At 39.0% G+C, this 23830-nt stretch overlaps 2 protein-coding genes across 3 annotated transcripts; one reads left to right on the plus strand and one right to left on the minus strand.

The window, feature by feature from the left end:
• Window positions 1–748: 748 nt before the first annotated feature.
• On the minus strand, window positions 749–6827 carry htr5aa (5-hydroxytryptamine (serotonin) receptor 5A, genome duplicate a). The gene is made up of 3 exons (XM_056744221.1): window positions 6541–6827; window positions 2813–3566; window positions 749–1447 (listed from the first exon to the last, which is right to left on the minus strand). The coding sequence occupies exons 2-3, from the start codon at window positions 3509–3511 to the stop codon at window positions 1112–1114; spliced, it is 1035 nt and encodes a 344-aa protein (XP_056600199.1). The 5' UTR covers window positions 3512–3566; window positions 6541–6827; the 3' UTR covers window positions 749–1111.
• An 806-nt stretch (window positions 6828–7633) lies between these two features.
• paxip1 (PAX interacting (with transcription-activation domain) protein 1) lies at window positions 7634–21842 on the plus strand. 2 transcript variants are annotated; one of them, XM_056744363.1, is made up of 21 exons: window positions 7634–7836; window positions 8362–8496; window positions 8647–8690; window positions 8842–8905; window positions 8992–9102; window positions 11625–12248; window positions 12403–13261; window positions 13452–13546; window positions 16497–16589; window positions 16885–17022; window positions 17193–17314; window positions 18072–18256; window positions 18375–18418; window positions 18558–18625; window positions 18707–18809; window positions 19087–19255; window positions 19649–19749; window positions 19966–20100; window positions 21064–21139; window positions 21275–21334; window positions 21541–21842. In XM_056744363.1, the coding sequence occupies exons 1-21, from the start codon at window positions 7756–7758 to the stop codon at window positions 21555–21557; spliced, it is 3324 nt and encodes a 1107-aa protein (XP_056600341.1). In that variant the 5' UTR covers window positions 7634–7755; the 3' UTR covers window positions 21558–21842. The 2 variants fall into 2 exon arrangements, with proteins under 2 accessions (XP_056600341.1, XP_056600340.1); XM_056744362.1 differs by lacking the exon at window positions 21541–21842 and having other exon boundaries at window positions 21275–21533.
• Window positions 21843–23830: the final 1988 nt, after the last annotated feature.

Consider the following 23830-nt stretch of genomic DNA (forward strand, 5'->3'; position numbering starts at 1 on the left):
ACAAGCTTTCGACTAACAGTATGACAAAGTGGTGTTTAATCTTTGGGATATTTTTGTACTTAATTTGTCCTGATTTTATATTTTATTGCATGTTTGACTAATTTAGTTGTTTTATGTTTGCTGTGTTCATAGATCACTTTGTGACTTTTGTCTGTGAATGGTGCTACTGTAACACATTTTATTAACTTACTTTGAGTCTGTCTGCATTTTAATGAGGAACGTTAATGATCATAATGCTCGATGGAGTATCCTAATGCATGTATAACATATTTAATAGGTTCAATGTTTAAAAAATGATAGCCGACATATGAAACATACTTTGCATATGCTCCTAAAATTGTCCTCACATTCCAAAACAGGGCTACTATTCAAAAGTCCTAAACAATATTGCCAAAAAGCTGTCATCTCAAATACAGCAACTAAACACACAAAACGTATAATTATGTTAACTAATTCATACATTAATTTGATACTTGTGACCTGCTCTATATCATTTCTAAGCAATTTTTGATTTCAGTTTAAAGACCCATTGAAGTATCTTGATATGCGCAGATAATTTCCATCAAAAGAGAAAGTTACGGCAGGACTTCTGCCCCCTTTTAAAATTTAATTCCCCCACAGACAGACTTACATATTCTCACTAAAAGCCCCCAAAAACTATAACATTAACTCCTGTCTCTGTACCTTTCCTTTCTCTCTTTATATAAATATATCAAACTCTTAATAATATGGTTCATTAATGTAACATGTTTTTGTCATTTGACTATTCAGGCTACTAAGGAAGCGACGTAAACAATTAAAAATACATTCAGTTGAGACAAACCTCAGATGACAAATATAAACTGATATAAACTAACCGCCTAAAGTGCATAAGCTCTTGGCATTATAATTGAATGCAGCGGACAGACTGACATTTTGAAAACTCAGATCAAATCATCCCTTTCACTTTCCAATAAAATAGTCAGACATGGTTTCTTCAATGCCTTTGTGTTTTGTGTGAACCTTTGACTACTGAAGCGTTCAGATAACCACACTTCCCAAATCCTAAGGGTGGTTCGAAATGGCATTTTTGATGAAGCCGAGCTGTCTGCTATCTCTCAAGTGGCAGGGCTTAGCGCTGTCGCGAGAAGAGATTCCTGAACGCGTTATTGTAGTTCTTGTTGAAGGCTGTGTAAATGAGAGGGTTGAAGAATGAGTTGGAGTAACCCAGCCAGAGAAAGACGCTCTTCCATATTGGTGGTATTTTGCAGGAGCACAGCGGCGTGATGAGCTCGGTGAGAAAGAAGGGGATCCAGCAGAGGACGAACACTCCGATTAGGATGCCCACCATCACAGCTGCACGTTTCTCTTTCTGTTCTCGCCACGTCTCACTGTCGGTCTGGAAAGTCACCGTGGCATGACGCACTGTAAACACCATCTGAGGCTGTTGTCTAGAGGCCTCTTTTACCTGAGGGGCACACCTTACACCATGAGTCTCGAATGCTACTGCTTTTTAAAAATAAAATCAATTAAAAACATCTTATAATCAACTTTGTTTAATCTTAAAGCAATAACCGAATTCGTTACTTGGGTAAAAAACTAAATATCATAATTGACCAAGTTCCTAATAAATCAGTGTTCAAAACTGTCTCCCTATTAAAATCTGTAATTTTACAGAATTTGACTGTTCTTTTATTTATTAAAATCAAATTACAGAATATACATTTTTTTATATTTTACAGTAAAGATATGTTGTTTGGACAGGATTTTTTACAGTGTACATTATTTAAAACGGTAAGTTTATAATAACTTATTTAGCTAGTAATTTAATAACTAATAAAAAATGTAAGTGTTTGGGTCAGATTTAGCAGGAACTGTCAGCTTGATCTGCCTTTTTTTATACCACTTTAAACGGAAAGAAGAGTCAGCTGTCAGACTGTTGCCTAGTCAGCATTTTTGGAGCTACTTATGAATAACCATTGGGCTGGTTATGATACGCAGATCAGACAACCCAGCTTCATTCAGACGAGCAGTGCCAAAGGACAAGCACTTAATGAAGTTTCAAAAAGTGAAACACAATCTCATTTGAATTCTTAACTATTTTACAAGGTGGCTAATTCGTAGGAATTTGTACCATCTTATTTGTACGTTTTATTACAATTTGCCTTTATGCCAGTGACTTTGAGTTAGGGGAGTAGCTTCAATATTGCGTTTTTTCTAATAATCGTATACAATTTCATAGGAGTGGTACAAGTTCATACAAATTAGCCACCTCATAAAATAATTACGAAATCCCATGAGATCAGGTTTAGGGTAACATAATGGCGACAATAACAATGTTAATGTTTCTAGAACTTGTGCAGTGATATTATGCAGAAATGAATGAATGAATGATTATGAATGAAGAGCGAAAGCTTTTAAAGCTTGAAGGTTTTTCCATCAATTCTGTCACAACCATACTTTGCCAATCACTCCCAAACCCACTGAGGTAGAACAGGGTTGTAATAGGGTGAAAAATAATGTGAAACTAATCTAAGGACGGTGTCAGAATTACTATTCTCTAAAGCTTTGTGACATGCTCAGAAATTCAACAGCGCTGTTAAAAGTTAAAGGAGAATGTTAATGTTCAACTGGCTATCAATTTGCCGTCTTATAATGTTCGGTAGAAAATTACTGGCAGAATAGAATGTAAATGTACTGATGTAAATAGTTTTGTCATTTCAAAATATTTTGTTGCTCAAATAATTCTCGGCGCATTCAGAATCTGGCTTTATCTCTAGTGCTCTGAAGTTGCATAAAGTAAACGTATAAAATATCAAAACATGACAAGTACCTCTCCAGCCTCTGCAACTGGAGTGATGGAGTTGGTCTTCTTTGATCCAATACGGAACTTAGCAGCTTTGTATATCTTCCAGTAGACAAACAGAACAACACAAAGAGGCAGGTAGAAGGCCCCAAATGTGGAAAAGACGGTGTAAGATGGTTCCTGGCTCACCTGGCACTCCATGCCCTCTTCCGAATACGTCTCACCCCAGCCAAACAGCGGGGAGAGGGAGATAACGGAAGAGAGCAGCCAAGTCAGGCCAATCATCACATTGGAGATCTTCTTGCGGGTCTTCAGGGTATACTCCAGGTGCCGTGTTATGGACCAGTAACGGTCAAGGGCTATTGCAGTCACGTTCCAAATGCTGGCCGTACAGCAAAGGACGTCGAAAGATATCCAAACCTGGCACAGAGCCCGGCCCAGCTTCCAGCGCCGCCCGTTGAGCTCATGGACCAGACTGAGAGGCATCACCAGAGCAGCCACCATAACATCAGATATGGCCATGGAGGCCACCAAATTGTGGGGCACGCGATGAAATGTTCTGACTCTGAGAATGGTTACCAGGACGAGCATGTTCCAAATAAACGTGGCGACCACAAGCATGGCGAGCAAGGTAAACGTCAAGACACTGAACACGGTCTGAGGCCTGAAGACGTTTTCATGTTCTGAGCTTTGATTGAAGGAGCTGTTCTGGATGGCATCGGCCATGTTATTAAGCGAGCTTTCTTTCTGATACTGAGACACCTTTATTTGACAGCTACAGCTGAAAAAAAAGAGTTAAAAAGTTTAAAAACAGAAGAAATTCATAGATATTTAATTTGGTTTTAAAACAATAATGTCAATGGATAAAATAGTGACACTCTATAAACACAATCATGAAAAACTGTACTGGTTTGTGGATGTACTGTAAAGTAGAATGTTCATAACACCTTGAGAAAATTTTGGTGGTTTTGTCATATGTCGTTCCACATCTAGAGAACAGTGAATGATAAGACATCTATCACAATTTTTGTTTGTCAATCCTGAACTAAACCGACATGACAGAAAACACGTCAATCGACATCTTTATGAAATGGAAGACTACGGTGGAAACACGTCTGAGTGTTTTATGTGAGCATGCTTTGACCTCAACCTTCTTGTTAAAATGATATATTGGCAAATTAATAATAATTATGAAACAATTACTCACAAAGATGAAGTATAACTGCCATCTAACCTCTGACCTAAAAAATCCTTAGAAAAATGACAATGCAAATGTGACCATGGACAACAAAACCAGTCTTATGGGGCAATTTTTCGGATTTAGATTTTTACATAATCCGAAAGCTGAATAAATATGATTTATATTGATGTAGGAGTTGTTAAAATAGGACAATATCTGGCTGAGATACAACCGTGTAAAACTCTGGAATCTGAGAGTGCAAAAAAATCCAAATATTAAGAAAATTGACTTTGAAGTTGTTGATAAAGGGCACTGTGGCAGGCCATCCACTCACAAAAATAAAGTTTTTATATATTTAAGAAAGGAAATTTACAAAATATCTTCATGGAACATGACTTACTATCCTAATGATTTTTGGCATAAAAGAAAAATCGATCATTTTGCCCCATACAATGTTTTCTTTTCTTTTTCTAAAAATGTTCCCGTGCTACTTAAGATCCAGGATCACAAATGTCATATTCTTTGTAACTTTAAAAAAATGTTTTGGTTGCCGTTTAAGGTTTTAAAATCACATATAAAATACAGCACTACTTATAGTCTTCTCCCTTATAAATTGGGTTGAAGGTACATGCGGATCCTTAATTGCTCCTTACATCACCTGCACTATATTAATGATCAAAGAATTTGCATTCTGACGTGCATCTTGCTGCAAGCAGAATGTGAAGAAGTCTTTGAAAACGTATTAATATTTCATTTGACTTGAAAATCTAAAATCCATATTTTAGACCAGCTATTCCTCCATATCACCATTAAATTCATTAGGTGGTCTCAAAAACGTGATGGAATATATATTCTGTCGTTCTTTGTGACTACATAATGAATCTGCCGGGCTGTGTCTGTTCGAAACCGTAATTGTGTTTCAGAACAATTTCTGTGTGAACACTGGCCAGGCTGATTAAGCATTCAAACATGATTTACTTGAAAGGCCCAGGAACATAGCAACAGACACATCAGATCAGATGGTCAAGTCTAAAAGGAAGAAGCAAACATTGAAGACCAACATAGCCCTTGCCTTCTATAGCGAATAAAAACAAAAGCGAGACAATTTATTTAGATGTATGTAAAAATGTATATCTTGATGTGCGTGTAAATGATGTATGTGAAACACAGACACTTACAGAACCTCAAACATGAACAAATTTTACATTATGTGCACTTACATTGTATCTACCCAACAAAATACTGGTACATGAATTTAATATGGTGTAATTTCACATTTATGCAGTATATCCAGATATAACATTCATAAATGTTCAACTGTAAAATAAAGTGCTTCCAATTGTTCAACAAGAGACAGTCTTTTATCTGTTTTATGCATGTGTGGGAGGTTATGATTTTTATAAATCGCATAATTTCTTTTCATCAAACTTGAGGTTTTAAAAAGACTGTCATCTACTCTGACACAATCCTCCGCCTTGACTCGTTCCCTTAATGACAGTTAAAACAGTGCAGCGGCTAAGGGCTCATCCTAATCACACAGACGACACTTGTTCTCTCTTCACAGCAAAACCCTTCAAACACAAGGCACCGTTAACATTGAAATACATACACCCTCCTTAACATTCAGATTATTCGTCGATCACTATGTTTTCTTTTTTTGCAATGACAGATTTTCCTTTTGAGATCATTTGATAGCATTCTGGATGTCTTCAGGTCAGTGGTTTATTTCAGCCTATTTACAGACATGCTGAAATACAACTTCCATAGCTCTCAAACAGTTCAGAAACCCCATAGTTTAACCATGATGTTTGTTGTAAAACTATAACGTTAGTAATACGTGGTTATTACGTTTTTACTATAATACAACATTGGTTTGAGCCTTGATTGGAACACAGTACATTTTTAAAAGTGATAGTTAACCCCTCCAAAAAATTCTGTCATCATTTACTCACCCTGTCATTTCAAGCCTGCATGACTTTCTTCCACAGACCACGAAAGAAGATATTTCGAAAAATGTTCTTGACCGAAAAGCAATGGCAACCATTCACTCGCATTCGTTTTTTGTCCATACAAGTCAATAGGTGCCACCGCCGTTCGGTCATCAACATTCTTCAAAATATCTTCTTTGTGTTCTGCAGAAGAAAGAGAGTCATGACAGAGTTTTCGTTTTTGGTAGAACAATCCCTTTAGGGAACTGTACTTGAAGGCAATGCACTGACTTCCATAACCTGGGCATCTTGCCAAGCTCTATAGTAGCCCAGTTAAGTAAAGTCCAAGCGCAATAGCGCATGCATACATTTAAAATTCGTTGCCCACCGCGTGTCTATTGTTTACATCAATTTATAGACATCCTCTCTGGCAATGAAACAACAGACACAGAATAACAATCGAGTCGCAAAGAGTAAACGAAAGTGAGGGACGGGAAAATACTAAAGCGCACGGCAAGGCTTTGCACATTTCCACGTAACATCGATACTGTACAAAACATGTCATAAGACCGTAGTCATCATCTTTTACGATCACTATGCACACAGAGAATTCACGCAGAATTTCATGCCAGTATCTCCACGCTTACCTTTGGGAAAGAAGACTTTTAGAACGAAGGTTATATCACCCCATTCGGACTCGGAGGGAAATGTTTGCCTCGGTGAATACAGGTTGAGTCCGCCAGGTTGTTTCTCTCAGATGGGCAGCAGGAGGAGTGATCTGCTGCGGCTTTCTCAAGAGCAGACCACATTGGATAGAAGGTCGAGGACGGTGTTATGCTATTATTAAATACTGTGAGGAGTATTATGTTTTTCTTAATTTTAATGAGGATCATGACTTTTTATTTATAGTGCGCGTTTCAAGATACGTGCGCTTAAATTTAAAATATTAAAGGCAAGTAGATCAAATAAATAAATAAACATCCCATTAAGACACGCTCAGAATAAATAAATCACTGCTACAGTATACTTACATCTACGATGATGGATGAGCTTTAAACTCATACCTCTTGGGATTTAACGGGAAGAAGAAAAAAATGCTGTTTATATTGATTTATTTAGCACACCGCGCGTGCAGAATAATTTCCTGTTGGATGTCATTTTGTTGCCCTTGCACATTTGCGTACCCGGAAATAGAAATTAAGGATAGTAGGAATGTGTACACAATTACATCAAATCATTTTGCTGGTATAAAAGCAAAGACACATTTATTAAGCAAAGGTTTGTGTTTATTTAGAGTCGTGATTAGGAAATATGCTCTGTGGACTGGTGACATGTGCAAACACACGCGCGAAAACTGCTGCAAATCAAATCAAAGTGTCGCTTAACTTACATTTCTGCCTAATTAAACATGTTCATTGTCGAAACTCTCTTAATTCAATTTGGCGCTTCATATTTGGCGCGTTTCTTGATGTAAATAAACGCGTGGACGAAATTACTCCGCCTACAAAAGTGGCGTGTGCCACAAATATAGGGGTCATAGCAAAACATAGCGCGTTTATTTTACAAATCAAAAATACATGAAATCTACCAAACTCTATTGGAGATACAATTATAATTTTAAGAGTGAAGTGTAGAGTTGATTTTGTACTTTACATACATTTGCCAAATGTTTCTTTATTTTAAGGATTCAGTCCCCCCCGTGTAAGATATGTAAGCGTCCAGAGGGCGCCGAATCCGCTTTGGCGCTTCACCTCTGTACTCCTTTGCTAACAGCCAATTCTGTGCGGGGCCGGTTGAATGCTAGTCTGACAGCAACACAATGCTTACTTTTAGCTGTGAATTTATTTAAAGCAGTCAAAACAATGTCGGAGGACGATTTAAAAGTACCGGAAGAGCTTTTCAAGGATGTGAAGTTCTACGTGGTGGGAGACATCGATCAGAAGGTAAAACTGTCAAAGTGCAAGCTGTTCATTTCACGTTAGCATGTTGGCTAATAGTAGCTGAATGACTGATGTTAGCATGAAAGCTATAAGGCTGTCCACGCATTGCTTAGATTTGAGGGCTGTGCACTTTTTGCAAAATACATTTTGGGGTTCGGTCTGATTATATTTTGCTATATTTGTTTAGGTCGCTCCTCTTGTTTGCATATTTTATTTCTATTATCAACTGTTAGCAAATGTCCTGAGTGTAGCCTGTTAGCCCAGCTTTTCCCATCACTGGCAACAATGCGTCTGTTATCACTTTATCTGTAACGTCTTTGGACTTTACATGTCCAACCCTTTGTTGTCTTATCTGGGTTGTCAAATATTTGTTTATGTTGTTAAACTTAATATTATAATCTAGTGATCTTCATAAAGACCAAGATCAGGCAACAACACTCTTGTAGATGGTCCATTAAGCTATGCTTTCTATGAATGTATCCTGTTATTCTGACATGGTGAGGATCAGCTGTTGACATTCCCCATTAGGTTGTGCGACTCCTGAAAGCAGGGAAAGGGAAAGAAGTGTCTTACAATGCACTCGCCACCCACATTATAGCAGAAGATGGAGATAATCCTGAGGTTGGAGAGTCCAGGGAGGTCTTTGACTTGCCTGTTGTGAAGGTAAACAAATACAACTGAACTGAAGGGTTTACACATTTATACATGGTCTTTGAAGAAGCACGTGAACGTGAGTATTGTGTGAGCACTTAATGTTACTGGTAAGAGTCTGGAGATGCAATGTGTGTGTATTGACATTTTCTTCTTTTTCAGCCAAATTGGGTGATACTGTCTGTAAAATGTGGAGACCTGCTACCGTATCCTTTTATGATTCGGTTGTGTGAAAACATCTACACTTAAAAAAAATCTCATAAGTAATTCACAATTAATCCCTGGTAATTGATCCCTTGTAAAAGTATATAGAGACACGTTTGTTTCATTTTTTACCCTTGACTAATAGTGAATCAGAGTTACTGGATTTTCGCCAGAGTCTGGACAGTTATTCTTTGGTGTTACAGCTTGTCTACCACATGTAAGTCCCTGCTTCATACTCTTGCTAATCTATATGTTGTTGTGTATTGGGTAACACAGTGTTGATCTGTCTCATTCTTTCCGTAGCTTTCAGGGGATCTGAATGCACTTTGGGCCTTGATAACATTTCATGGAGGTGACTGTCAGCTTCATTTCAACAAGAAATGCACCCATCTGGTTGTTCCTGAACCAAAAGGGGTAAGTGCATGGATGTCTTTTTGTCTTTATGTACATAATCAGTGATTTCTATTGGTACTTTGTAAGGGTGAAACGGATCGCGTGATGAATCGCTCTATGGTTCGGAACCCATGTTACCCACGGATTAACTAAATTAGTCAATTATAAAGTAGAATATTTTTACTTCTCTCTCTATCTGGATCTCTCTATCTGGATGAGTACAAGCGCATTCCTGCTTATATCTTAATTTAAACTGCTGCGTAAAGCATGTGACCCTTCGATGAACTGAAAGTTTATTCATCATAGAGTAAAGAATGCACTCTCGCTCTGTCTCCAGTTTTAGTGCTTTAGCCAGTATCTGGGCGAGTACAATATTAAAGAGCATTTTCACGTACATCTTAACTTGAACTGCTGCATAAGCAGCAATGTTTTGTCGAGTTAAAGCACAAATGACGAGATTCAAACGTCCGAACACACACCATTTCACAATTTTGACGTGTTGCCCACTCATGATTCAGTAACAATTTCAAGAAGATGATAGAAAGTCGGCGGGGATACTTCATGATCACCACCTCATAACACCCGTCACCTTTACAATCTGATCTCTAGAGGTCCAGTTTTCAACTTCTCGAAATGCACGTTTATATCATATTTATTTGTTATACATGCTGTCATGTTTTAATGGGGAGATTTTCTACTTTTACCCAAATGTAATATAAATCTTAGGGGTCCATAGAATGTGTCTGGGAGGTTTCAGCTCAAAATACTCCAAAGATCTTTTATAATACCATGTCCTAATTGCCTAGTTTTGCACGTGAGGAGAAACCTGCTGTTTTGGTGTGTATCTCTTTAAAACACAGCCGTCATGTTTTCTAAATGCGAAAGTACATGTGACAAGCCGGTCGCATATTTACAAACCATACACACACTGCTTTTTATAATTGAAAGTACCCAAGAAAGCAGGGTCACATAAAACAAATGCGAAACTCTGTGTCTCGACTTTGAACACCAAACACATTGTTTACTGTAAGCATACCTGTTTCCCCCGGGGCAATCTGCGAATGCGCTCCGGTCTCTGTTGGTCTGGTCACCGCTTTCCGAGGGTGAGACCCGAGTTCGCGTCCTGGGGTTTCACAAAATGGGAGTGTGACATTTTATCTACATTTGTGTTGCAACAGGTCCCTGAGGTCTTACCGGTACTTACAATGTCTTAATCTGCAGCTTTGCCGCAAATCGAAGTAATGGGCCAAAACGACCTCTGCCGATTGGGGTTTGCGTATGCCATTTATAAGGTTTCCCCAATAAAAACAAATGTTTTATGCATTTACATACCTTACACGTTATCAGCTTATTTAGCATAATTGGAGTAGATTGTGTATGTAAACGCACTCAATGCCTTGTGGCCTCCATACCTTTCCAAAGCAAAGTGGGGGAGGTGTGTGAGAAGCAACAGCTCCGTTAAAGTTTATTGCTAATAGAGTTCCTTTAACAGCTGCTAGCTGCAAGTCATTTGTTTGTAGTTTTACGTCTGTGGGTAGTTTGCTGTCAGATCAATTGAGGAATCAGGCTGGTATGTTTTATTGGACTTGGTTTTGAGGCCTGTGGTGCCGTGTTCAAAAAAAGGTTAAGTTTTATAGCCCCTAGCTTCACCGTCTCTGTTTTTAAAGCCTGGTGTTATAGGATGCTTTGCCCCCTGGTCATCAAACAAATGTAATTGGTAACACCTGAGCAGCAAGATAAAATGTTCAAGTAGGGATGGGCATTTCGATCTTATTTCATTCGAGTTCTGGACGGGTTTGAAAAATGAGATTGATTGGGGACGTGTCCCTCATGGTGACGAAAATGCATGTGGATAAAACTATGACAACATTGAGTAAATAACTTAATCAACATTGTTAGATTATTCAAAATTCGCTATTGTTTTCGAAAATACAATAAAGATCTAAAAGAAATATCAGCGTGAGATGAAGCGTCATCTCTCACCTGTTGCATTTCTGTCTTTCATTGTCTGACGGTAAAGTCTCTACTGACTTGTCTGTCTGATAGAAGTGTTCTCTATTGACATTTTGTGTCCGAATATAATGGTGCAGAGCAGGGCAAGCGTTCCATTCATCCATTCTTCACACATTCACGTGGCGCTCGTGAAGCAGAGGAATGCTTGCTTTGCTCCGCGAGCACAGCTTCCATGGGAATGGGTTGAAAACGCTCGCTGTGCCCATCCCTTTGATCAAGCACATAACTGTTGGACTAGGGCTGCTTATTGTGGAGACACTGGACAATGCAACTTTGATACGTGACAAAATGTATATTAAAGTGATGCTTCTCCCAAATATAACAAAGAAGAATGTTCTGCAGACATAATTAACAAATAGTCTGTGTCCTTTAATTCAAATCTACATATTGGCTATGCAGTGATCTTTGTGTTCCTTAAACTTTTTTCGCTTCATGGGTTTTTAGTGTAAGCCCAAGTCTAATATGTCGAATAGATTTAGTAGTTCTACACTTTAACGTGTCTTGTGTTTGGGTATTTCTGTCTGTTTTAGGCAAAGTATGAGTGTGCTTTGCGGCATAGCAACATTAAGATTGTAACCCAAGAATGGATTTTGGACACTGTAAAAGACAAAAACAGGAAGGAAGAGGCTCTATATCATCCACGCCTTACAGTATACGAGGCACCTGAAGAAGAGGGTAGCGAATATGAAAATGAGAGAAGTTCTGATGGGAGCTACAGCGACAGACGGTCACCTCGCAGCCGACGGTCCAGCCCTACATCATCCCGTGACGGTTCTCCAGTAGGCAGGCGTAGACGTTCACCCTCACCCAAACAGAGGAAACCTGAATTGATGTTTGATGACTCGGACGACTCGTCCCCAGAAAAGGAGGATCGCAACCTCAACTGGACCCCAGCTGAGGTGCCGCAGCCTGGTCCCGCCAAGCGTCGTCTCCAACCTGGCAAAGAAACAGGTTTGATCAATCTCTGTACCAGTGTTCCACCTGTACCTGGAGGCTTTGGCGTGCCAGATGCTCGGATGGGCGGCCCAGGTGTGTCTCTCGGGGTGGAGAGACCAGAGGGGGTGGGTGGATGGAATCCAGCTGCCAGGACGCTTAGGAATATTACTAACAACACAGACACACAACAGACCTCACGACCCTCCAATGTGGCACATGTAAGGATCCAACTTTTCTTTTAGCATTGTTTTATTATGTTCACAGGGCTGGGGAGTATGACGATTCCAGCCCGGTATGAAGATGTTGTTCCCTGTAATTTGAGATGCTTGGAGCATGATTTTTGTATAATTTATACTTTTGTCTCGAATTTAGATCCTTCAGAGTCTTTCGGCCTCCTCTAAAGGTGTGGAGCACATCGGAAATCAAGGTCAGCCTGGAGTTCCCAACCAGATTCTGTTTAATCCAGTCAAGACTCAACAACAGCTCCCAGCCGAAGCACAGCAGCAGTTATTGCAACAGCAACAACAGCAGTCACATCAGCTACCACAACAACAACAGCAGCAGCAACATCCACAACAGATGGCACAACCGCATACCATGATGCATCTTCAGACGCAGCTGCACCACCAGCAGCAGCAGCAGCAGCAACAACAACAACAGCAGCAGCAGCAGCAACAACAACAACAACAACAACAGCAGCAGCAGCAGCAGCAGCAGCAACAACAACAACAACAACCACCCCCACAACAACAGCCACAGCAAGGCTTCCCTCAAATGCCTCAGCAATCTCATCAGTTCCTACAGCAGCAGATGCATCCGCAGATGTATGCGCAACAGCACACATTCCAACAGCAACAAATGCGACCACAGCAGCTCCCTAGGCCGCCCTTGCAGCAGAGGCATGCGTTGCAGCAACACTTGCAGCAGTTACAGCAGCATAGGCTTCAGTTGCAGTTACAACAACAACAGCAGCAACAGCAGCAGCAGCAGCAGCAAAACCAGCAACACATGCACCAGCAGCATTTGCAGCAGCAGCAGCAACAGCATTTCCTGCAACAGCAGCAACTGCAGCAGCAGCAACACATGCAGCAGCAACTGCAGCAGCAGCAACACATGCAGCAACAACTGCAGAACCAACAAGGTCCTCAGCATCAGACCCAGGCCGCACCTCAACCTCCAATGATGACTGCACAGTCACACCAACTGTTTGGCCATGAACCAGGCCAAGAGAGTAAGTGTAATGGCTGCTTCTCGGTGATAACACTAAGATGAGTGTGCATATACAATGCATATTGTTTGACAACCTTGGACGCCCTTGTTATGAAGATTTTAACTGTGTTTTCTCCTGGAGCACTGATTGCTCTTGACTGAAACAATGGCAATGGAATATTAACAGTATGGCTTTTTTTCTGCCCATTTAGTTCCCGAGGACGGTTTTCTGGCTGGCTGTGTGTTTGCCATTGCTGACTACCCAGAGCAGATGCCTGATAAACAGTTACTGGCCTCATGGAAAAGAGTAAGTACATTTACCATACCTAAGCTGGAAATACAACACTTATTGTAAAATAATAAATATATGGACACTAATTGTAAAAATTTATTTTGCTCCAATAATGCTTGTGTTTAAATAGTAACTTACCAGTAACAATAGTTGCTGAAACTTTTATCACAGTAGGGTTTATCACACTTGAAATGGTTTACCTCGCAATTCTGTCTACCTCACACTATAACACCCCGTCTACTAGGGACGCCACAATTCTCAATATAGTTTTGAACCGTTCGGTACGACCTCTATGGTTCAATACGTGTAACTGAATTTGCGGTTTTGCGTTTAAATTATATCCGTGTGCTTAATTATACTCTGAACTAGCGCTGTCCGTGTGTGTCTGTATGTCTGTGTGCTAGATAGACGCATCCCCACGAGTATTATCGGAGTGGTGTCGGGCGTCGAAGCGTGGCTGCCTGAACCGCAAGTAGAAATGTGCTGTTGAGTATAATGCTGACAAACAGACGCGGGCTGGATTTATTTTATGCCTGTTGTACTAAAGTGATAATGTCCGAATTCGGCTCATCAAGAATGTATTTTTACAATCCATAAGAAAGCAGCACGTTCGCGTTGCTCTCACCCAGCACATGCAGAAAGAGCATCTACAGCACCATGCCAAAGTCTGTTTAACGGAAGTCATGCCACTCGGCAGACTTTCGGACAGCTATTTACGTCATAGCAAGAGCGCCTCGAGGCAGCTATTTAGCATTGCATTTCTTCCATTTTATAGCATTGACACACCTTGTTAGTATATTTTCTTTGGCTTTTCCCATTGAGCGCTGGAGTTGGATGTGTTATACACACAGCACGTTTACTTCAATTACAGCAATAGCAAGTTTTGCTTTGCGTTATTTTAAATACTCTGATGTGCAAAACCTCTTCAAGAAGCTTATTTTACTAGCATGTTGAACAGTAAACCAAAAATCAGTAAACCTGTGATCTGCCAGTGTTAATATTTACATTTATTCAATATACCAGGAATTTGTACAAGTTTATTTTTGAGAATTTCAGTAAAATAGTTTCTCTTAACATTTTACTGTTCCTGTACCATAAGCATAGAACAATGAAGAAACACTTTAATGTGCCAAGCCATTCGAACCGAACTGAAAAACCGAGGTTGTATTGAACCGCGGGTGAGATGTATTGTTGCATCCCTACTGTCTACACGGCATGCTGGGCGGTATGATGGAATATTCCGTTACCGGGGAATAAAATGTCAACCGTAAGAGATTGGTCGTACAGGGATCTGCTCGAGAATATAAAAAAGCAAATTCTCACCACGTATTTGAGAAGTCAGATTGCTTTCTGAAGCTGTTTAATAAAGATTAGCTTAAGCTGCGTGAGTGTTTTGACGTGACGCCCCCTGTTTTGGGGGACGCGTATGGAGTCACCAGAAACTCGCAGTGCAAAGACAAGTGCCAGAATAAACAAACCTAAAGACACAACACACTAAAAAAAGCACATTTAATAGAGAGTGAAGAACGATAAAGACCTAAAGTGCAGACCCCATGAAAACCATTTACCAGTCATATACTGTACTCTCATTGTTTGTGCACATATCCATTCTTCATTGTTATACTTGTTGTGTATATTCCTTCTGTAAACATGATTTAGTTAGAAGATAAATTACAACTTGATCTGATATCTTCAGGACATTTTCATAACTTGCCTGTTTTAACTATGGTGAGCATTTAAATGACCTGTAAACAATAAATGAAGGAAATCAATCTATAAAAAAATGAGGATTGAGACATAGAATTACATTCTGAGATTATTGCAGTGAAATAAAATGACTCATTCTGTGAAATTGATGTTTGGCCATTCCCCCCACCGTTAGGTTCCATTGTATTTCTTCACGTTGAATCGTACCGCTAGTGTGCGGTGTAGACAAGGTTTTTGTTGCTCTTTCTTCTCAAAGACCTGAAGATATGCTCCAGAGGCACGTGCTTCTTTAAACAGCGGTCCAAGTTCAAAAATAAATGAAAAAGCACTTTATTTACAGTGCATGCATCTTCTTGTGCACACAAACTCATCCGACAGGGCAGAAAGGAAGAGGGAGAGAGATGCTGAAGTGCTGGTCTTGCTGAAACTGCAGTCTGAAAGATGTATTAATATGCTTTTTGTCAAAAGCAACATTTCAAATACGATAGGACATAATAACAACAAAATTTTATTAACAACAAAACGGGAACCACTGGCACATCAGATGTTCAATTGCATGTTTTAATAATCGATCATTCGTTTGTGTATTGATGCAAGAATCGTTCACATCTGCATAGTAAAAACGTTGATTTTTAAAAGCCCTGATAATATTTCGGTATTACATTTTGTTACAAAAAACTCACGCTAACAAGTTTTACAACTTAAACGTGAATATATAATTTGTATAAAGTGAACTGTTTCATACCGTTAAAAATGCAAAAGAACACAACTGTAAAGAACAATAATAAAAATATGAACATGTTTTAGTCCAGATAAATATATAATATTTGACTTTAAAAAATCAAGCTTTTTTATAGTTTAGTCACTCCAGAAGCATTCATGTTGAAGCGCCTGATGTAAAAGAACCGTGTGACATTATAATCACGATTACGAATGATTAAACCAAATTGCCTGTTTGTGACATTTGAATGTCGTTTCTTACCTTAAATCCAAAAGTAAACTGCTTTTCCTCACGGAAGGTCTGCATTCGGTAAAAATGAGCTAATGAAATATTTCAAATTCACATTTCATGTCCAATTTATTGGCAATTAACCATGTTCTAAGCGGGGGATAATGTACAAGGAGCCGTATACATATATTATTGAATACCGGTATAGGTACAATTGTAACATTCAATCCCATGAAATGAATCTCTCTAGATCTTAGATATGTTCTCTAGCTTTGCCAATGGTCCATTTTATTTTTATTTTTTCCACAGATCATTCAGGCATATGGAGGGACTGTGGACTCCGCTCTGAGTCGCTGCACTCATTTACTCTGTGAGAGTCAAGTCAGCAATACGTATGTCCAGGTAAGCCTAGAATAAACTCGCCAGAACCCATTTATATAATGGAAACAGTATGATTTAAAGCAGTTTATTTGTTTGAAATTCGTAATTTATCACATTGCCTATTTTATGATAAGCAAGTGAATAATTCAGCATGAAGTGGTATGTACGTTATCCCCATCGGCTCACCGACCAGCGTAAGGCATAGTTGTTTAATTAGGGGAAAAAGGCCTGAATGTGATGTGTCTGTTTTAAGGTTACTCTCAGTCATGACATTTACTAATGATCCATCATTAAGCAAACTGTTTTCCTGTGCCAGGCTCTGAGAGAGGGTAAGCGCTGTGTGACTGCTCACTGGCTTAACACTGTTCTCAAGAAGAAAAGAATGGTCCCCCCTCACAGGACCCTTCATCTTCCCTTCAATTTCCCTCCGGGGGCAAAGCCCTGCTCGCAGCATGTAAGAACCAACTCTTTCCTGGTGTCTGAGAGTACATCATAACAATAGAGCATTTCTATATATTTACATTTAGTCATTTACCAGACGCTTTTTGTGTATGTATATATGTGCATGGTGACTTATTTAAATATAAGAGACATGTCTGATCGTCGTTTTTTGTTGTAATTTAGATTATCTCGGTGACTGGATTCGTGGAAAGTGACCGTGATGATCTAAAGCTAATGGCCTATCTTACAGGATCCAGATACACGGGCTATCTGTGTCGAAGCAACACTGTGCTCATCTGTAAAGAGTAAGAACAAGTCTCTTGTTTCTTTAAGGTTGAGACTCGCTTCTTGAAAAACTGTTGAAATATAGAAATCAATAGGACCGATTTTGCAGAGCCTTTGTTAAGGTCTTTTTTATTGAACTCAAAATGGCAGTAAAAGTGGTGTAAAAGAACAATTTCGTCTGAAATTTTAAATGTTTCTTTATGTCGTGGCGTCATTACCGCCGTGAGGTTAGATAAAAGCATAAAGGTTATTGCAACCTATAGAAAGATTGTAAACCATATTCCACTACTTCACTGAACTGGCATACTGAGGTGATTATTGTTTAAAGCTTTTCTCTGCTCTTGATTGTCAGGACTCTTTGTTGCATTCTCTCATTCAATGACACATTCAACTTAAATTCCCTTCAAAGGGTTTTTTACTTGTCAGCTTTGCAAAAGACCGCTTTAAAATAAAAATGCTTCACATAAGTTATCATTAGCACATCAAAGCACAGTAGTTGGTTTTACATTTCTCTGGAGGGCATGCGTGTCTGTTTTTAATAAGAATTGGCAATAGTACTGTGCGGCTGCATTTTGAACTACTGCAAACAACATGTTGTAAATAGAAAAGTTTGATGTAGTTGCAAGGCTGTAAATGGAGGGCAGTTATTAATAGTACTAAATGGTGTTATGCAGTTATTAATGGCGGTCAAAATTGTAATTTATTAAAAGTTTTTTATGCATTTCTTGTTTAATCACCATTCGCTAATGTGCTATGCCTATATCACAATGTCAACAGACCAAGTGGGCTGAAATATGAAAAGGCGAAGGAGTGGAGGATCCCGTGTGTAAACGCCCAATGGCTGTGCGACATTTTACTGGGAAACTTCGAAGCTCTGCGGCAGATCCAGCACAGCAGATACTCTCAGTTCAATTTGCCTGATCCGTTGGCACCCAACCCACATCTTGTGCACAATCTTCTGAGTAAGTTTATACATCCAAAGTCAACAAAGGAGCTTTGAGACGTTCAGTTGAGTTATGACGCTGGCATTTTTCCAAGTTGTTAAGGAGGTAGGACGTAATAAGCTGTTTTTTTGGTCAGGTGCTTGGCGCGTTCCTGTGAAGGTCTCACCGGAGGTGTTGACGGTGAGTGGGTGCCCACACAGACTCTGATTGCTCTCTGTTATTTGTAACGCTTGAGTAGTGCACTGGGTTTTCACATTTAATAGCATATCTCTGTGAGTGTGGAGATTCAAACAGTCGTTTCGCTTGTTGCCTCATGCAGAGCTTGCGTCTGCAGCAGAAACAGAAGCAGACGGATGCTAGCTTGCAGCCGCCCAGCAAGAAGCCCAAGTGAGTTAAAACAAAGAGATTGCTGAAGACATTTCCACACTTAAAGGTCCGAATGCTAATATGGATACGCTCTTCATTTAGACTTGAAGAGTTGCCAACACCTACTAAAAAGCTTCCCCCCGAGTCCACGCCCTACGTGTACTTCACAGGCTTTGAACCACTACATGCTCAGCAGTACATAAAGGTAACCAAACACACAAACACATTTTTAAATGAAAAGTTTAAGGTAGGACCAGTCACCATGTACCGGTCCATCATTTTGCTGCATATGTACGTGCACTCTCTGCACCTGCCCTCGAGGCTGATGGGAAATGTTTCAAAATGGTTCATTTCCTCTGAACCATTCGAGAGTGCGGTGAAATGTATTGTTCATCTCAGACGCGATTCGGTTTGTAACTCTCACGTTGTTTTGCTCGCCCTCCCTTACATGTCTTCATCCTTTGTCTCTTTCTCCGCCGTAGAAATTGTATGATCTTGGAGGTGAAGTTGCTGACAGCGCTCAGAAGTGCACTCATCTGGTTGCCAACAAAGTGACAAGAACGGTGAAGTTCCTCACTGCAATATCTGTAGTTAAGCACATAGTCACTCCCGAGTGGCTGGAGGAAAGCTGGAAAAGCCAGAAATTTGTGGGTGAGTCATGCGTAGTGCGAGCATGGGGTCTGATTTATATTTCAATCCATTCTGACGGATCTGAAGAGACTTGCTTCATATCTAAGCCAAGATGTTTTGTAATAAAAAATTTAATATTAATATTATGTAATGAAATCATGGAATAAAGCTGGTTCTTGAGGAGTTGGGTGGTCTCAAAAAATGATCAAACAATGTTGACCCGATTTGTAGTAATTTGTGCCCACTTGGGATTAGCTGATAAAGAAATTGTATTGGATACGATGATTGATTTTTTCCATGCCGTTGGCTGATTCTAATATATCGCATTAAACCGATCATCTTTGAAACAAAAAAATCCTAGATTAAAACGTGCATTTGGAAAGGCTGATGCTAATATACATGCATGTCTTCCAGATGAGCAGAGCTATATGCTTCGAGATGCAGAGGCAGAGGTGCTGTTCTGTTTCAGTCTGGAGGAGTCACTGAAGAGAGCTCACACAACACCGGTCTTCAAGGTTAGCCTCACTGAGGACATTCAGTCCCTCCACTTCATCACTTCCCCACTTTAGTGTGCGCGTCGGTGCCTGTGCTAGCGCTTGTGACCGTAGGACAATAGGCCACACAATCAGCCTTCAGCGTATCTCAGCCTTGACATGTGGCCTAATTGGATGTCACAGAGGAGAGGCTCACTGATGGGTGTGTGTTCAGTCATATCACTCTTCTTTTAACAGGGGAAGTATTTCTATATAACACCAGGAATCTGTCCGAGCCCTAACACAATGAAAGTTATAGTGGAGAGCGCCGGAGGGAAAGTGCTCTCGAAGCAGCCCACCTACCGCAAGATCATGGAGCACAAGCAGAACAAGGTACGCTAATCAAATCCCTGATTGGGGGGTGTGTGGGGCTGTTATATTGATGAGGATGCTGTGCCAGATTCTGCTCTCTCACCTAATGAACATCTATTTGCAGCCGGCAAACACAGTTGTTTTGTTCTGTGGTTGGGATAATTACAGTCGTGAATGTGAATTCGGGGAGCACGAGGAATCATGCAGAATAATGGTGCATTGAGGAAAACAAATGGTGCATTGCTATTTCATTAAAAAAATCTTTGAAATATTTGTATAAAACATTTGTAATTCATAAACGATTAAAGAAAGATTTTTATCATAAAAACAATTCTGTTAAGGAATATTATTCATTATTACATGTTATATAATGGTTTTAACCTGTCAAATTTATGAAATGTGTTTTTATTTGATTATAGACTACTTTTTATATCATATTTATGACATAAAAGTTAATAGCACACTTATGTATTAAATAAGAGGTAATGTGCTATAAACGGGAGTGAGGTTTATCTCTCTTACCAGATATGAAAAGTCCAATGTTAACCATTATTCCTGAACTCCTTCAATGGACTCACTGTAGTTACTTGCATGATAGTGATTATTGAATAGAAAAGTATAGCGCTGGTATAAGATCAGATGGGAGCTCAATTTTAAAATGTTGCTATGGGCATTGGTCATTATTCAGAAATATCTATCTATGTTTGTTTCTTCATCTGCACTGATCGTACTAGAGTAAAACAATTTTGCAAAATGTATACACTGGTTGAGAAGCACGTCTGGTTTAAGTTTTTGAATTCTTGTATATATGGTGAAATCTTAAAGATATTCGTATTTAATTTGGTTATAAATGTTCTGTTTGTTGTACTAAGTGTATAGTCTTAAAAAAACTGAAACAAGAAAGTTTTTTTGGACCAGAATTCTTTTCTTGTCACATGTTGTCCTAACTGATATATTGATGTCATTTATCCATGTTTCTGCTAGAATTTGCCGGAGATCATTTTAGTATCCTGTGACAACGACCTGCATTTGTGCAGAGAGTATTTCCTGAAAAACATTGGTAAGAAAACCAATAAAACTACAATAAAAAGTATATAGGACAGCAGCATGTATATACATTTCAAAAAAGGTTTACTTGTCTTGAATTTTCAGGTATTTCATAACCGAGCTAATTAATTCCTTTTACATTTTTTAGATGTGCATAATGCTGAGCTGATATTAACAGGAGTGCTGACGCAGTCTTTGGACTACGAATCATATCCTTTTAAAATGCACACAGGCTTTCGCGAATAAAACATTATTTTCTGCTTTCTTCTGTGGCATGATGGGCATAATATGCTTTAACATCTTGAGTTGATTTCTTTTCTGCACAAATTAACAGCTGTACAAATATAATGCAGAAAAAAACGAATTCTGTAAATGATTCTGTGGTTTGCCGAATTGTTCTCCTTAACAATCTCACATATAAATTTACATGATGTCCTTGTAAGGATATAAGTATTTTACGACTATGGCTGGTTCCCTGTTCCAGAAAAATGCTTCTTATTACATTTTAGTGTACAGTAATGTTAAGTTTTAATGTTTGTATTTTAATACCTAAATAATAAATCATTTGTTACCAGTTTTGTAAACAAAGTAGCGGTGAGCCTAAATAAATGGATGTTATTTGTAATGATTGTTCAAATGAAGACACGGCTAAGATTTTACTGTGATAAATGTTTGCCCCTTTTATGGTTTTGAAATAAATTCTGATTGTGATTTAATTATTGAGTGTGAACTGTACGCCACTAAAAGAGCATTATTGTATGTTAGGTCGTATTAAAAGATAATCTCAGTTCCCGAAATTACAAAATATTGTTTTACTTATGAATCAAAGAGTGACCAATGTTGAAAATAAATAGCAGCTTTGACAGGTCACAATACATGTTTACTCTATGGCTCCTTATCATCTCTTCTCACTGATGCTTCAGGGAGTACACAGAGTGCTCTGTTCTCATTGAAGCATTCTTCTTTAAAAGCATTATTCCTGATAGACAAAATTCAATTAAATGCTAATGAAGTGTTAGAGTACTTACCGGTGGAAGGCAATTGTGTGCTGTCAGACAGTTCGCCTGGGGTGATCCCCTGGCTCCTGAGCTGGGTGGTAGAGAGGAGCTGCCAGTAATGCCCTCTAAAATTTGATAAATTAAAACTTACACAGCCAAGGTCATGTGCCAAAAATCCAACCGGGGGAACGATAGGCGCGGATTCGACCTCAGAGTCTGGACTCAAGTGTGGAAATTAGTAAATGTGCTCCGACTGTGTGCGCTCGCATGTTCTTGAAGCTAATCTTTCACACCGCGTTAGAGAAAGGTTAAAACTATTCCTTTGCATACGCTGCAAAATGACCTCATGGAGGAAACCATGCAGGTTCTTTTTTTTAATCTTCAACCTCGCATACAATACCATGAAATAAGAATGAGACGTTATATCTGTTTGTTAAACATTGCAGCTCAGATTTTCATCCCAAGGCTTTTCAAATGTGTTCAAATTAGTTATTAGAATTGATTGACAGGCATGAACTTGAGTTTGAAGTGGGTGTTGTAAGCTCCTTTTGTTCTAATGGTCAAATAAACAGGATCATTGAAGCAAATTGCAGTAGCTTGAATGGATATCGCAGCTTTTCTAATTTCCCATCTAATTGACGCTCTTGTTAATTGCAACGAATTAAAAATGCAAATTAGTGACCAGATCTTTGATTAACTTAAACAAGTTCCTTGTTGGTTTGTTAACGTCCTCAAAGATTTACACTGTTGATGCTCCTGTACAATAAAACATCAGGAGACAAGAATTAATCTTAAATGCTAAAAGGACTTGCGTTTTAATTACTCTTCTTCTCCTCTCTGTAGCATTGTGGCGTTTGGACTTCTCACTTCTTAATAGTAAATGTATTATAATACACAAATTACATGCTAATTAGATGGTGAAAAGCTTAGGGATTCATCCTTCTCAAATTTGCATATGAGCCAATTATCTTTCATTAAAGCTAATTATACATTTGAAGGGGACCTAGAATTGAACGTAGAGCAGTGTGCCTTTGTCCGGACTCTTATTGATGTAGCTTTATCTGGAAACGTTGACAAAATTACATGGGATTTGATACAGCGGCGTTAAACAGTGATACAATCTGAAAAATATTTTATCAAAACGTTCAAATGAATAAATGCTTTGAACACTAGAAATGCCGCTGCAAGGTACTTGTCATAGTGGTTGGTAACAATGCAACGTTGTCATATGAAGATTGAATCCTCCGAACAGCTGGCTGATGACACGTGTCTGAACAGATACTGTAAATTAATTTTTTAAAACTGAATTGAACTTGGCATTAAAAGTAATACATATCTAAGCACAGAGGGAATGTCCAAATTAATAGATGTGCCAATCATTCGTCTCCGAGGAGTTTTTGCTGTCCACATAACAGATATGACTTATACATCAATCAGATATTAATTGCTTTCATGTCTAATGTGATGAAAAAGACCGCTGAGGGGCACAGGCACAGTTCTTAAATGGCTTTTGAAACCCATTTTTAAAGACATATGTTTAAGACACCGACTTCGGTTTATCTCTGATATCTCAATATGACCATTGTTAGACGGTTACTTAAATGATAACACGATGACAGAATGGTTGTTCACAGTGAGAGGAATTATGTATCGTATGCTTTCATTTAAACACAATTTGAGTCAGAATGTATACTATTTAAACAGCA

Source organism: Triplophysa dalaica, chromosome 3 (genome assembly GCF_015846415.1).
Source record: "Triplophysa dalaica isolate WHDGS20190420 chromosome 3, ASM1584641v1, whole genome shotgun sequence".
NCBI classification, from domain to species: domain Eukaryota; kingdom Metazoa; phylum Chordata; class Actinopteri; order Cypriniformes; family Nemacheilidae; genus Triplophysa; species Triplophysa dalaica.

Bases quoted from the DNA above. Each gene is read 5' to 3' on its own strand.
- paxip1 (XM_056744362.1), top strand. From the start codon at position 7,756: ATGTCGGAGGACGATTTAAAAGTACCGGAAGAGCTTTTCAAGGATGTG. The intron at 13,547-16,496 runs GTAAGTACATTT...TTTTTTCCACAG, and splicing joins TACTGGCCTCATGGAAAAGA to ATCATTCAGGCATATGGAGG. The intron at 20,101-21,063 runs GTACGCTAATCA...TGTTTCTGCTAG, and splicing joins TGGAGCACAAGCAGAACAAG to AATTTGCCGGAGATCATTTT.
- htr5aa (XM_056744221.1), bottom strand. From the start codon at position 3,511: ATGGCCGATGCCATCCAGAACAGCTCCTTCAATCAAAGCTCAGAACAT. The intron at 1,448-2,812 runs GTACTTGTCATG...TGTGCCCCTCAG, and splicing joins CAGTTGCAGAGGCTGGAGAG to GTAAAAGAGGCCTCTAGACA.